The 12430-nt window shown below is 42.6% G+C and overlaps 1 protein-coding gene across 3 annotated transcripts in view; it reads left to right on the plus strand.

Moving 5' to 3' along the window:
* Window positions 1–3361: 3361 nt before the first annotated feature.
* Window positions 3362–12430, plus strand: part of HERC2 (HECT and RLD domain containing E3 ubiquitin protein ligase 2) — a 111575-nt gene continuing 102506 nt past the window's right edge. For 2 of the 3 annotated variants that reach the window (XM_066983432.1, XM_048051158.2), the window contains exon 1: window positions 3892–4008. In XM_066983432.1, the coding sequence (XP_066839533.1) occupies window positions 3937–4008 (72 nt within the window). In that variant the 5' untranslated portion in view covers window positions 3892–3936. Of the gene's footprint in view, window positions 3490–3891; window positions 4009–12430 lie in introns of those variants that run through there. The other variant, XM_048051157.2, reaches the window with a different exon arrangement.

Below are 12430 nucleotides of genomic sequence, written 5' to 3' on the forward strand. Positions count from 1 at the left end.
TATTAATAGTGATTTATACAATATACCTAGAAGCAGATACATGTAAATGTCTGACTTTGTCTGTCCATGGAAATTAGATTTTTCCGCATCCAGCCATTTTGCTGGAGGAAGCAAGAAAGAAGTGCGAGGGTTTTGACAGATTTGCAGTGAAAGCCGAGAGTTTTCTTCCACCTCACTAGCAGCCTGCCCTGCCATCCCGAGGATGTTGGTGTCTCTAAGGCAGGGCCATCAGATCCACTTAATGATTTTCTTGGGTGTAAAGTAGGTTACTTTAGCAAGCTGGGCCACAAAGTATGACATCTGGTGAACCGATTTTCAAGATCATATAATCCTGCTTTAAGATGGAAATACGCATCAGAAGAGTAGAGCACAAGAGCGGCTGTGGAGTGGTAGCACTTCACCTGTTTGGCTTGAACTTGCCTTCAGAAATCTGCCAGACACGTACGTTACCGCCTTCATTACCTTGGTCTGTCAGAAGTAAAACAATACATCATTGTTATTTAAACAACATCAGAATAACATAGTTATTGATGGACTTAATAGTGCAAATACTGTGTATAAAGGTGATTACAGGTTCCAGAGTCTTTGCATTTTCTGATTATTAATGGAACTGAATTATTTTTTTAATAATATCATCAAAATAATTATTTATGTTGTTTTACCAGATATACTTTTCTCTCTGAAAAATTTGGTGGGTACATAGTATTTTTGTAAATGAGAATGCCATTTTAGATTGCATCATGCTATTACAGTGCATTTCAAATGCAAACAAAAATTATTCATCAGAAGTGAAATCTAAGTCTGGAAATACAAAATAATCATAAATTCTTCAGAAGTATCACTATCTGTTGAATTTCCATGGTTACTGCACCCAAATATGTTTTGATTTTTGTGGAAGTGAGTGAGTACAGCAAGTTCCAGCTGAATATGAGAGGGCATTTCTTTACTATGAGCACTGGCACAGGTTGCCCAGAGAGGTTGTGGAGGCTCCTTCTCTGGAGATATTCAAAACCCACCTGGATGCCATCCTGCACAATGTGCTCTAGGTGATCCTGCTTGGCAGGGGGGGTGGACCAGATGGTCTTCAGAGGTCCCTTCCAACCTCAACCGTCCGGGATTCTGTGAGTACTTGCTAATTGGGCCAATGATTCAAGTCTAACAAGTTAGACAGTTATGCACTCTTCAAATTACTCTCATCAAGAGTTAACAGTAGAAGATTATTGCTGCTTGTTATTTAGTAAAAGTAAGAGATTTATCTGAAATAAATGCAAATGACCTTTCTGGAGAGCCAAACAAAAATGGCAGAGAATGCAGCACATGCAAAGCATCTCTCTGGTATCTGACTTGCAAATCATGATCAATGGGCACCATGGTTTCAGCCAAGTTTTACTAATGCCTTCTGGTTTGGACCCCATACATTGCAAAGCGTTTTTTATTCCTACTTGGAATATGACAATATGACTACTTCGTCATATTTCCAGTCTACCAGGAAATAGGAGACTAAAACATTTCCCATCCTGGTGCGCTAGTTGTTACTCAGACATGGACTAGCCAGAGTAGACATGACATAAAATGCATGACAAAACTTTCACTTCCCTGATACATAATATAAAGCTTTTGACATATAGGTATTTGGGCAGATTTTTCAAGGGAAACCACTTTTGTTTTTAAAGGTTCATATTTTGGAGTTTCAGAAAGTAACTTGAGGAAATAAGTTATTTCTGTATTTATTATATTCTATATTTTATATAAATTTTCAGGCAGTTCTGAAATGTTGTACAACTTTTCACTTAAGGGGACCATGTCTTGATCCCATAGAGGTCCATGGTGAGTGACAAGCTGAGCAGTTAGGTCATGGCAGCATTTTTCTGTTACTTTGAAAATGAACACCAAAAAAATCAAATTCACTCTACTTTACCGGCAATAATTAGGACAATGCTTCTTAGAATCACAGAATGGTTTGGGTTGAAAGGGACCTTAAAGATCATCTAATTCCAGCCCCCTGCCATGGGCAGGGACACCTCCCACCAGACCGGGTTGCTCAAAGCCCCATCCAGCCTGGCCTTGAACACTTAGAGGTATGGGGCATCCACAGCTTCTCTGGGCAACCTGTTCCAGGGCCTCACCACCCTCTGAGTGAAGAATTTCTTCCTAATTTAAATCTATCTAATTTAAATCTATCTTCTTTCAGTGTAAGCCTTACTGTTACTCCACTCCCTGACCAAGAGTCCCTCCCCAGCTTTTCTGTAGGCCCCCTTCAGGTATTGGAAGGCCGCTATGAGGTCTCCCAAGAGCCTGCTCTTCTCCAGGCTGAACAACCCCAACTCCCTCAGCCTGTCTTTGTGAGAGAGGTGCTCCAGCCACCTGATCATCCTTGTAGCCCTCCTCTGGATTGCTAAAACAGGTCCATGTCTTTTTTTACCTCTTAAATAATAATCATAATAAAATGATTTGCCTAAGTATTATAACCTTTGCCCAAATGCATGCAAATGGTCTTGGTTCTGTTGGAATTTCGTTGATGTGCAGCCTGTGGTTTCACATTGGCCAAAGCCTATCATGGCCTCATCTGCCAAGCCCTGCTCCCACCTTCAGGCTCCTTGAGGAGCCTGGCTACGCATTGTGAGGTACTGTAATTTTGATTAATTTGAATTTCACACTACTGATCCATTCTGTCATCCCCAGCACAGTTATGTGGAAGCCAAAGCGCTTCCTCCAGCACAGCTTCTCCCTTTGGCAACGGGTGCGCCGCGTTGGCCTGCAGCCCCCTCAGCCCCTGCCAATTCCCCACCTCATCCCTGCAGCCTCCTGCCCCGTGCCCTGGGGCACCACTTCCCTTCAGGCCCCCTTTCAGGCTGCTGCTGCCATTTTGGGTGCCGCTGACCTACTCATCACTGACCCTTCTGCCCTGAAATATTTGCGTAAAACCGTATGTTTATTTATTTAGGAATGAGCGTAACAGCGGAGCCTGCAGCTAAAATGACTGAAGGAAATAACACAACAAAAAACTTTTTTATTTTTGATGCTTTTAAATGTATCTCTGGGTATAACGGAGGGCTGTGTTTTTGCTACTGTTTATTCGATTTAATTTTATTTTAAACCGCGAGGCGCTTTAACGCTTCAGGCCTTGACCATGCTGGGGGGGGATCGGAGGGGGGGGTGCTGAGGGGGACCCCCTCCCTCTGCGCACTGCCCATCTATCTCCACTGCGCCGCTCCTCTCTATGGTGCGGCCTGCTCGGGGCAGGATGTCCCGCCTCTCCCCCCCCTCCTGATTGGCTGAGGGCCTCTGGCGTGCGCAGGGGCCGGGCGGAGAGGGGGCCGAGCTTCCCCAGCTTCCAGTGTGGAGGGAGGGCGGGCGCGGAGAAGGCAGGGCCCGGCGCTGCCGGCGGACGAGGGGGGGGGCGGGCGGGCGGGCGGGCGGGTAGCGGGGAGGAGGGGCGAGGATAACGCGGGGCCGAGCGGGGCGAGGAGCCGCCGCCGCGGGCGGCCGGTGAGTGCGGGGAGCGGACAGCGCCTCCATCTGCTGCGGGGAGGGGGGGACACAGAGATCCCCCCGCACACAGCCCCTGGATATGGCGGCGGCGGCGCCCCCGGTGCGGGGCGGGGGCCGTGCCCGGGCCTCCCTCCCTCCCTCCCTCCCTCCCTCGGTCCCTCCTTCCCTTCCTCCGTCCCCGAGGGGCTCTGCTAGGCCGCCCGTGCAGCCCGGGGAGGCCTTCCTCGGGTGCCAGGGGAGGGGGTGGCCGCGGGTTTCCTCCCCCCTGAGGCCCCGGGGGGGGGTCTCTTGCACCCTAAATTATTAAAGACCCAAGGGGAGCCGCCCTCATCTCCGCTAAAATAACCCCGCGCTGTTCGTTTTGCATGCCGGATTGTTATTTTTCTCCTCCTGTGGCAGGTTGGGTTGCTCGGCCAGCCCGGAGAGGAGGCTGGAGAAGGGAAGATGTCTTCTGAATCTTTTTGTCTGGCCGCGCAAGCGAGGTTCGACTCCAAATGGTTGAAGACAGACTTACAGGTGAGGCGTTAGGGGCTCGTGTCGCACGGCGGTGACCTTTCAGGATCAAGGATGCTTGGGGGCTGAGCAGCTGACAAACAGAAAGCTGCAGCGTTGCTGATGAGATGGCTTACTGAAAGAAATACGTGCGTGACATAACACTGCACGTGAAGGAACACTAAATTATTTTGAGCTGCAAATAGATCTGTGTTGGCAGTCCAGTCTCCTCTGCGTGGAAACAAGCTGGACTACGCGTGTGTGTTATTTTTGTGGAGTGCCAAAGCACACACCTGTGTACGCAGCGTTACTGTTAGAACCGAGTTCTTCCTTTAGGCTGCTGCCAAACTTCTTATCTGCAGTGGAGTTGGTGGTTTTAATGCACAAGAGAACTGATGGGAAAGACGCTGGAAATTAACTTTAAATTTTAAAGAGTTCGGATTAGCTTTTTCTGCAGTTGTTTGGGTAACAGGTGTAGGCTTCCTTTAAATTTTGTCCTTTTCCAAGGGAATTGATTTTGTATTGAGTCTGTCAAAGTGATGTGGTTTAAATGGTACTGGTATTTGTTGAAATGTACCAGTGTAGGGTGAGTTTTGCTTTAGAAGATGACATGTTTATTTATCAAGATTGTGCGGTAGAGGATTGTGTAGTAGAGGAATGATGATATTATCATGTTTGCCCAATTCAGGTTTGAAAACTAAGAGGAAAATACAGAGAAGTTAAAGTGGTTTGGGTCAGTTACGTTTCATTTGGATGAAATGGGTAACTAGAGTAAGTCCTTGTGTTGTACATCTTCCTTCCTCTAGATGTAGCATAGAGATACCTTACTTTGAACAACCTTTGCAAGTTCTTGTTCAAATCTCTGAAGTTCTTGTTGGGACAGGCCAGCTGGTGTTATTCCTTTGATATAGAAGTATTTATTTATTAATTGCATTCTGAATGACTTTACCCAGGGGTACATCATGGATGGGCTGAATGGTAGAGTTTAGCTGTCATTGTGTCCAGTCAAAGGTCTGTTCTATGGACTTGTGACCCAAAAGCAGCCTTTTTCCAGTATTTTACGTCAAACAAGCTAAATCGGATTCTAAAGTGACAGGTTTTGTATGTAACCATCAGGGCTCTACTATATAATGTAAGTGCCATAAAATTACAGAGGTCACTCTTGATTTGGCTAGTTTAGTTCTGTCTCTCATTTTCTTATCCTTTCCAAAGCCAAAAGTTTGGATTCAAAGTTAGATGTTTTGGCTAAGGAGGTGAATACACTTAGTACAAAAAAAAATTGAAGATGAACATATCCGGAATTATAGAAATACTTTTCTAGTCACTGGAAGCTTAGTTATAGATTACAAATAAGTTGCTTTGACTATTGTAAAATTATAGGTGAAAAAATGGCTGTCTGTCTGTAATGACTGCTGAGTATGAATTGCCTACTTCCATATTATACAAGGTGAAAAATGTGACTCTTCATGTGATTTGTCATATTTTTCCTCTCTGTTGTAATGTGTTTTTTTTTTCTACATCCCTTTTTTATGCTTACATGCACTGTTGACAGGAAGGTTTCAATTGCCTTAAGGATTATTTTCAACTGAGTGTATAAAATGCAGTGAAATACTTGTCTTTTATGGGATAGTTGTATAGTTAATGGGTTATAATAATGCCACTAAATAATAAAAATCTTAATTTGTAACAAATCTCTGTGACTAAGTTCTTTTATGAAAGTTCTTTATGAGTAATAAGTTAGACTGTAATTGCCAGGGTACTCCCTTTGTTTTCTTCTAATCGTGCTCTAGCCAAAATAATGAGATTAATGAAATAAGAGAACAGTAATCGTTTGTGATCTGCTGGACACAAACATCGCTTCTCTGGAATGTGAAGCGTAGCCAGACCACCCAGGTATAATAGTTTTTTTACTAGGCTAGCAATTTTTGGCATTAGGCAGGTCCTCATCACTCAACTCTGTGTAGATGTATCTGTATGTTACTTTTTATTAATTTTTAAAAAAAGGCACGTGGCTCTTGATTTACTCTTTTTATTGTATTAAATGGCAGATGTCTTCTGTCAAGTAAAGGGGTTTGAGGCTATGGGGAATTTTTGTATTGCATGATTGACTATTGTGACCTAGCTACTTGTGAAATCTCTTTGTAGACATAAATCTTGTATCACTTTGTTCTGTTTGTACCAAGCATGCAGATTTCCTGCCTTGTATGTCTTTTTACCTGCTTACTGTAGAAAGGCCTTGACAGTGTTCAAGATACTATCAACAGAAATTGAAATTATGATAATAATACCTACGAGAGCTTTGAACAAAGGCACGCTGATTTAAGTGAATGGATCAAGCTGACTACACGTTACTGGTTAGAATTGACTCTGAAACTCTTCACTTTGCACCTAGATTCGTAATTTCTTGCTCTACAGTAGTCAAAGAGCATGTTGGTGGGATTCCTTGGAGAAAGAAAGTTATACTGGAGAGTTCTTAAGCTTAGGAGACATACAGAGTCCTTAAAAATAATTTTCTTAGTCCTTAAAAGTACCTTTGTTGTTGTTGCTCTTAAATAACATTCTTTGCTGTTGCCTAATTTGAGGGTTATAGCTGGAATTGGAAGGGAAGCATTTCTTCTGGTTGATGAGCAGTCTCCAAAGTCTGACTCCTCCATTTTTCTTGCCTCTGTTGCCAGAGGCTCTTTATTTAGACTTGATGACTGTGGCAGTCGTTGTGGATTAGAGGCACTGGAATCTCTCTGATGATCATTGGGTTCTTTTTTGACTTTAGCTCAAGACAATGTTGCAGTACTAATGTAATAAATGATACTATAATGTTATGTGCATTAATAACAGTCTGTAATGTAGCGGTATTAATGGAATAAAATCCATGTGTCGTTCTTTTCTTAGCATGGATTGTGTTTAATCACCTGTGAGAGCCCCTGTTCCAGCTGGCATTCAGGCCAAATTTAAGTATACTTACTGAGTTTTGGGGTGTTAGTATTAATAGACAAAGCCAGCGTGGTATAGCATATTATTACTGTTCTTAAGAAAGTATCCGAGCCCTTCTGTAGTAACAGCGAGCCTTTAGCCTCCAGGAGCAACTGACATGGTGTGGAAAGTTGGTGGAGACTATATATCTTGATGACAGAATTTTTGCTTCTGTTAATTTCTCTGAAGCTGATTTAGTATTATTATAGGAAGTCAAAATGCTCTATAAAGACTTAAGTGCAGCCCACAACTATGTCAGGTCTTTTTACAAACTTTGTAATTAGTTGACCGGTTGTTGTATGTTTTACACCTGCTAGGAAAGTCTAAAAAGTTTAGAAAAGTCTAAACGCTAATTTTGTAAATTGTGTTTTATTCATGTTATTAACGATTTTTGTTAGTTTGTGAGTTCCTGTTGGACCAAAGTTAGGCTCTGTGTTGCCTGAAAAGACAAACTGCTACAGTAGCTGAAAAATTCAGATCAGCTCAGTATGAGATTGCATCAGCAATACAATATATGTAATGTTTTCTTATATGCATGTATCAATAATATAACTGCATAACAGCCAAGTAATCCTATGAAATAACAAAACTTGGAGTTACTAGAAAGGTTGGATTACCACTCACTACGTTTTATTTTAAACATTTTATATTTTTGGTTTTGTTTTAATGCACATTAAAACACATACCCCTGTATATTACTAGTAGAAACCATCACATGTGTAACAATCTGTTTGAAATGGGAGATTGTGTTCTAATGGCTATTCTAATGAAGGCATCCCTCTTAAAAGGAAAACATAACAAAATACAAATGGTAGGGAAGATTAAAGTTGTTTACTTAAACCTAGATAAGCAGTTTGCCAAGTCAATTTGAGCTTAAAATAGTGCCATTTAAGTGAAGGTACTGCACCAGTTGTTTAGAACCTGATGCAGAGAACTTTAATTAGTGATGGCCGAATCATGAAAAAAATAGAATCAGTCAGCTAATGAGATGCATGCGTGCGTCTGGTGCTTATTGGTCTGCCCATTCTGGATCCTGCAGAGGACTATTGTGCTTAATAGCGGGGGAGAAGGGAGAAAGGCTTTCGTATTCTTGTAGCATGGGAAAAAAAAAAAGGAAAACACAAAACTTTAAGCAATAGTGAAAGGTGCAAGGGCTGTCTACAGAAAAGAACAGGATGGATTTTCATCAGTTTTCATTCAGTTTATGGTTGGTAGGCTACTTCTGTCTTCTTTTGCCACAGAGATTTGAGAGATCTTTCTAAATTGAAGTAGCCACCTATTACGGTTTTATTTGCCGGAAATCTTTTCACCTTCCCCCAAAGTTAAATTTGGCATCCGTATTTTTGTGGAAGGCCAACTCTTCTAGCACCTAGGTCAGTATCTTTGCTGATGTAAATAAATGATGTCTTGACTGTTAAGAAGCTAGTGAAAGTTGCTTTCTTTGTTTTGTTGGTTTCAGAGTCATTTTCTTAGTTTCAGTATGCTGATCAAAAATGGAATGTAAAATTGCAAATGAGAACTCCAACTTAAGTTTTTAAATGTCGTGAAATTTGTAATGGAGAATTTTTAATATCTAAAAAATGAGGTAATGCTCTCCCTCTAAAATAAATGATTTCCAGAGGAGGGATGAGGACTGGACTTTACATGGAGTGATAGGTTGGAGAAGTTAAACTCAATGTTTGTGCAGGTATTTGGGCTTAGAGCTACTGTTCTGCAAATGGAGGAAGTTAGAGAACTTCTCTTTCAAGTTTGAGGGTGAGACTTAGTTTTTCTTTGCTATGACTGTTAAGTGTTACTAAAATTTTGCAACAAATGGAAGCCTGGTAGACTGTCAACAGGGGGACATTTCTCGTTTGACTCCAAATCTGTTGAAGTGATAAAAGGCTGCTGGACTTTACTGTCTTTGTCATCAGAGCTTTAGAGCAATATGTTAGACCTAATGATGTTCCACCGTGCTTTGTATGGGTGTGATTTGTGGCATGTTTTAACAGGGAGGGAGGCTAGGACAGAATATTGAAGACAAAAAATGAAACACAAATTGAAGGGATTCAAAACAGTGAGAACAGTGGAAAGACTTAGGAAAGCACTTACTGTTTCTCCTGTGATATTCTTCTGTTCATGTGTTGAAAAAATATTTTTCATCTATTTCTAAATAAAAATGTATTTTAATGTAGCCTTTAAAATGCAACCAATGGCTAATGCAGAAGTAACTGAGTGGAAGAACAGATTTCTGTCCACATCCCACCCCCCCCCAACTGCTGACAGTTCTGAGGTGAAGATTATTAAGTAGCTTATATTTTAAATCCATATTGACGTTTTGTGATTATCTTCTATTTCCAATGTAGTTGTATATTCAGGAATCCTACCTGAATCAGACCTTATGGTCTTCTTTTATGTTATTTTCTTTCACTTGCATCATTTTTCTTGAGCTCCGTTTAAGTTTTGCAGAGGCTTCTGTGCTTGTTACAGGGAAGTTTATGAAACCACATCAAGAACGTGATCTGCTAGAGCAAGTGGAATAAGCATTGTCTGATTTTGAAAGGTTGTCTTAGAACCAAATCACAGCTTCTGGTGGTTTCTAAAGTAACTTACTGAAAACAAACCTTGTAGTGGTGTTTTGAGGATTCTCAGAAGCTTATCCAGTTGTGGTTGCAATGTTTCATTTTCTAGAAATGTAAGGAAATGCTAATGCCTTGTTCTGTAGAGGTCATGACAGGAAAGGGATGTATGGGGGCAGAATTTCACTGCCAGCCCCGTTGGAGAATAGGAACAACATATGCTAGCAACCAAACTAGAGATCCCTTTGACTTAATTAAATCTTCTACTAGACAGAGTAAATTACAGTTTAACTGTGGAGATAAGATTAGCAAAAGATTAGAGTGGGGGCTGCTCAGTTTACAATACAGTAAAAGTTCGCTTTGAAGTCTGTTTAGGCCCTTGCTTTTTTGACTTGGGTAAGTGATCAGGACTGAGATTTAGGTCTGTGTGGGAAGTATAAATTTGGCTAGGTGCATGCCTTAGAAGCGCGGAGATCAAGAAGATGTGGTCTAGAGATGAGAACGTGTAATAAATGGTGGAAGCAGGTTGGGTTTGTGAAGGTGAGGTGTAAAGGAGATGAAGATACGTGGTCTTTCCTGAAAGGAAGTTAGGAGGTGTTATGGGAAAGATGAGGGAGATTTGGGGGCATGGGGAATGCTACTGGATACGATGAAATGAGTAGGGAGGCTAAGAACATGTGCCAGGGCTGTAGGGTACTGGTTAGTGGGGATGGAGTTATGCATTGCTGTCATCTCAGACTTGGGAAGCAAGTGTCCGGGTGGTGTGGCAAGCAGGGACTTGGGGTCCTTGTGGTAAATTTACAGAGCATACATCTCTGCAACTGTTGACAGTTGGAAACATTCAGTGAAAACTTATTCTTTGTTAATTTACTGAGTTTGTCAAATGAATCCCTTTATACATTCATAAATGAAGTTACTAAATTATTAGAGGGAAAGATGATCGTGTGAATCAAACAACTAGTGGGTGGGTGTTAGACTTGTACTCTTGTACTTGCAATCCCAGTATGTCAGAAACAATGAAGAGACAGTAGATGTAACATACTCCTGCAGAATATTTGTGAAAAGTCATTGTGAACAGCGCCCTCTTTTTTAATAAGTAATTTGCATATTTAAGTAACTGTATGGCATGCAGAGGTCCCACAATACATTTAAAGTACTAAATTCTGTTGGTTAATAATTCATTTGTATTAAAACATGTTGGCTTTTCTGATCCTATTATTCTGTCATGTTGTGCTTACATGTGCAATGTGCTAGCTGGGGAATGAGGTGAGAAAACCTGCAAGATTGACAAGCCAGGAATGCATCAGATTTCCTGACAAGTCTTAAAACACTAGAAAGAAAGAAGGCAGGATTGTGTAATCAAAGCAGAAATTTGACCATAGAGTTGACTTATTGTTATCTTCAGCTGCTAGTGTCACAGAACCACAGGACGGTTGAGTTTGGCAGGGCCCTCTGGAGGCCACCAGGCCCAAGCCCTGCCCCAGCAGGGCCACCCAGCGCAGGCTGCCCAGGCCCATCTCCAGGCGGCTTTTGGAGATCCCCAAGGAGGAGACCCCACAGCCTCTCTGGGCAGCCTGTGCCAGGGCTCCTCACCCGCACAGCACAGAAGTGCTCCTGGTGCTCAGAGGGAGCCTCCTGGGTGCCAGTTTGTGCCCAGGGCCTCTGGTCCTGGCACTGGGCACCTCTGAAGAGAACCTGGCTCTGTTGTTGCTGCACTCTCCCTTCAGATATTTGTTGACGTTGATGAGGTCCCCCTGAGCCTCCTCTTCTTCAGGATGAACAGCCCCAGCTCACAGCCTTTCCTCATACATGAGCTACTCCAGTCCCTTAGTTGTTTTCATGGCTCTTCACTAGACTGTTTACAGCTCATGTCTCTCTTGTACTGGAGAGCCCAGAACTGGGCCCAGTGCTCCAGGTGTGGCCTCACTGGTGCTGAGCAGTGGGGGAAAGATCACCTCCATCAACCACTGTCAGTGCTTTGCCTGATGTAGCACAGGACACCACAGGCCTTCTGTGTGGCAGGCGCACATTGCTGGCTCATGTTGAACTTGGTGTCCAACAGGACCCTCAGGGCCTTTTCTGCCTAGCTGCTTCCCAGCTGGGTGGCCCCCAGCATGTGTGGATGTATGGGGGTGTTGTTCCCCAGGTGCAGCACTTGGCACTTATTGTTGAACTTCATGAGGCTCCTGTCAGCCCATTTCTCCAGCCCGTCGAGGTCCCTCAGGATGGCAGCACGACCTTCTGGCATATTGGTCACTCGTCCCAGTTTCTGTGGGTTAACTGAAATATGAAGGGAGTTGTGAAACTTCTGTTACGGTCCTGGAGTTTTTGGATTATGTCAACAAAACTTCTTGAACAATTTACCCCTTTAAAATTAACCTTTGCTTCCACTTCTGACTGTCACAGTGGCACTGTTTAATGTGTTTGCTCTACATTGAGTAGGTTAATAGTGACCCTGTTACAGTTGGAATTGAGTTGCCTGCAGTTACGACACATGAACTGGTTGTAAGTACGGCTTCTTCAGTGTCCTTTCAGGCAGTTGCTTTGATTATTGCTACAAGAGAAGTCTGATATTCCTTTACTTTCAAACTTGTCCCTTCCCCCTCTCCCCCAGCGCATATACCACTGGCAAAATGTTAACGACAGCATGAATGAAAGCAAGTTTGTTTTTCTGAGGACTGCTTGTAGCGTAAGCTTCCACATGACATATTTGGAGGAGGAGGAGGAGCGGTCTCTGACCTGTAATCTCAGTGGTTGCTTTATCTTTGTGCACCATAACAAGAAAATGACTGATAAGAATTTGAACACCAAACCCAAGGCAGAAGAAATTTTGTTTACTCTTTCAGTTTTTAGCTGCTTGAAGGACTTGCATGAGCTTTGTGCCATGCAAAAAGATCAGAGGTTAAAATGGAAAAAAT

This window comes from Anser cygnoides, chromosome 1 (genome assembly GCF_040182565.1).
Source record: "Anser cygnoides isolate HZ-2024a breed goose chromosome 1, Taihu_goose_T2T_genome, whole genome shotgun sequence".
NCBI lineage: Eukaryota > Metazoa > Chordata > Aves > Anseriformes > Anatidae > Anser > Anser cygnoides.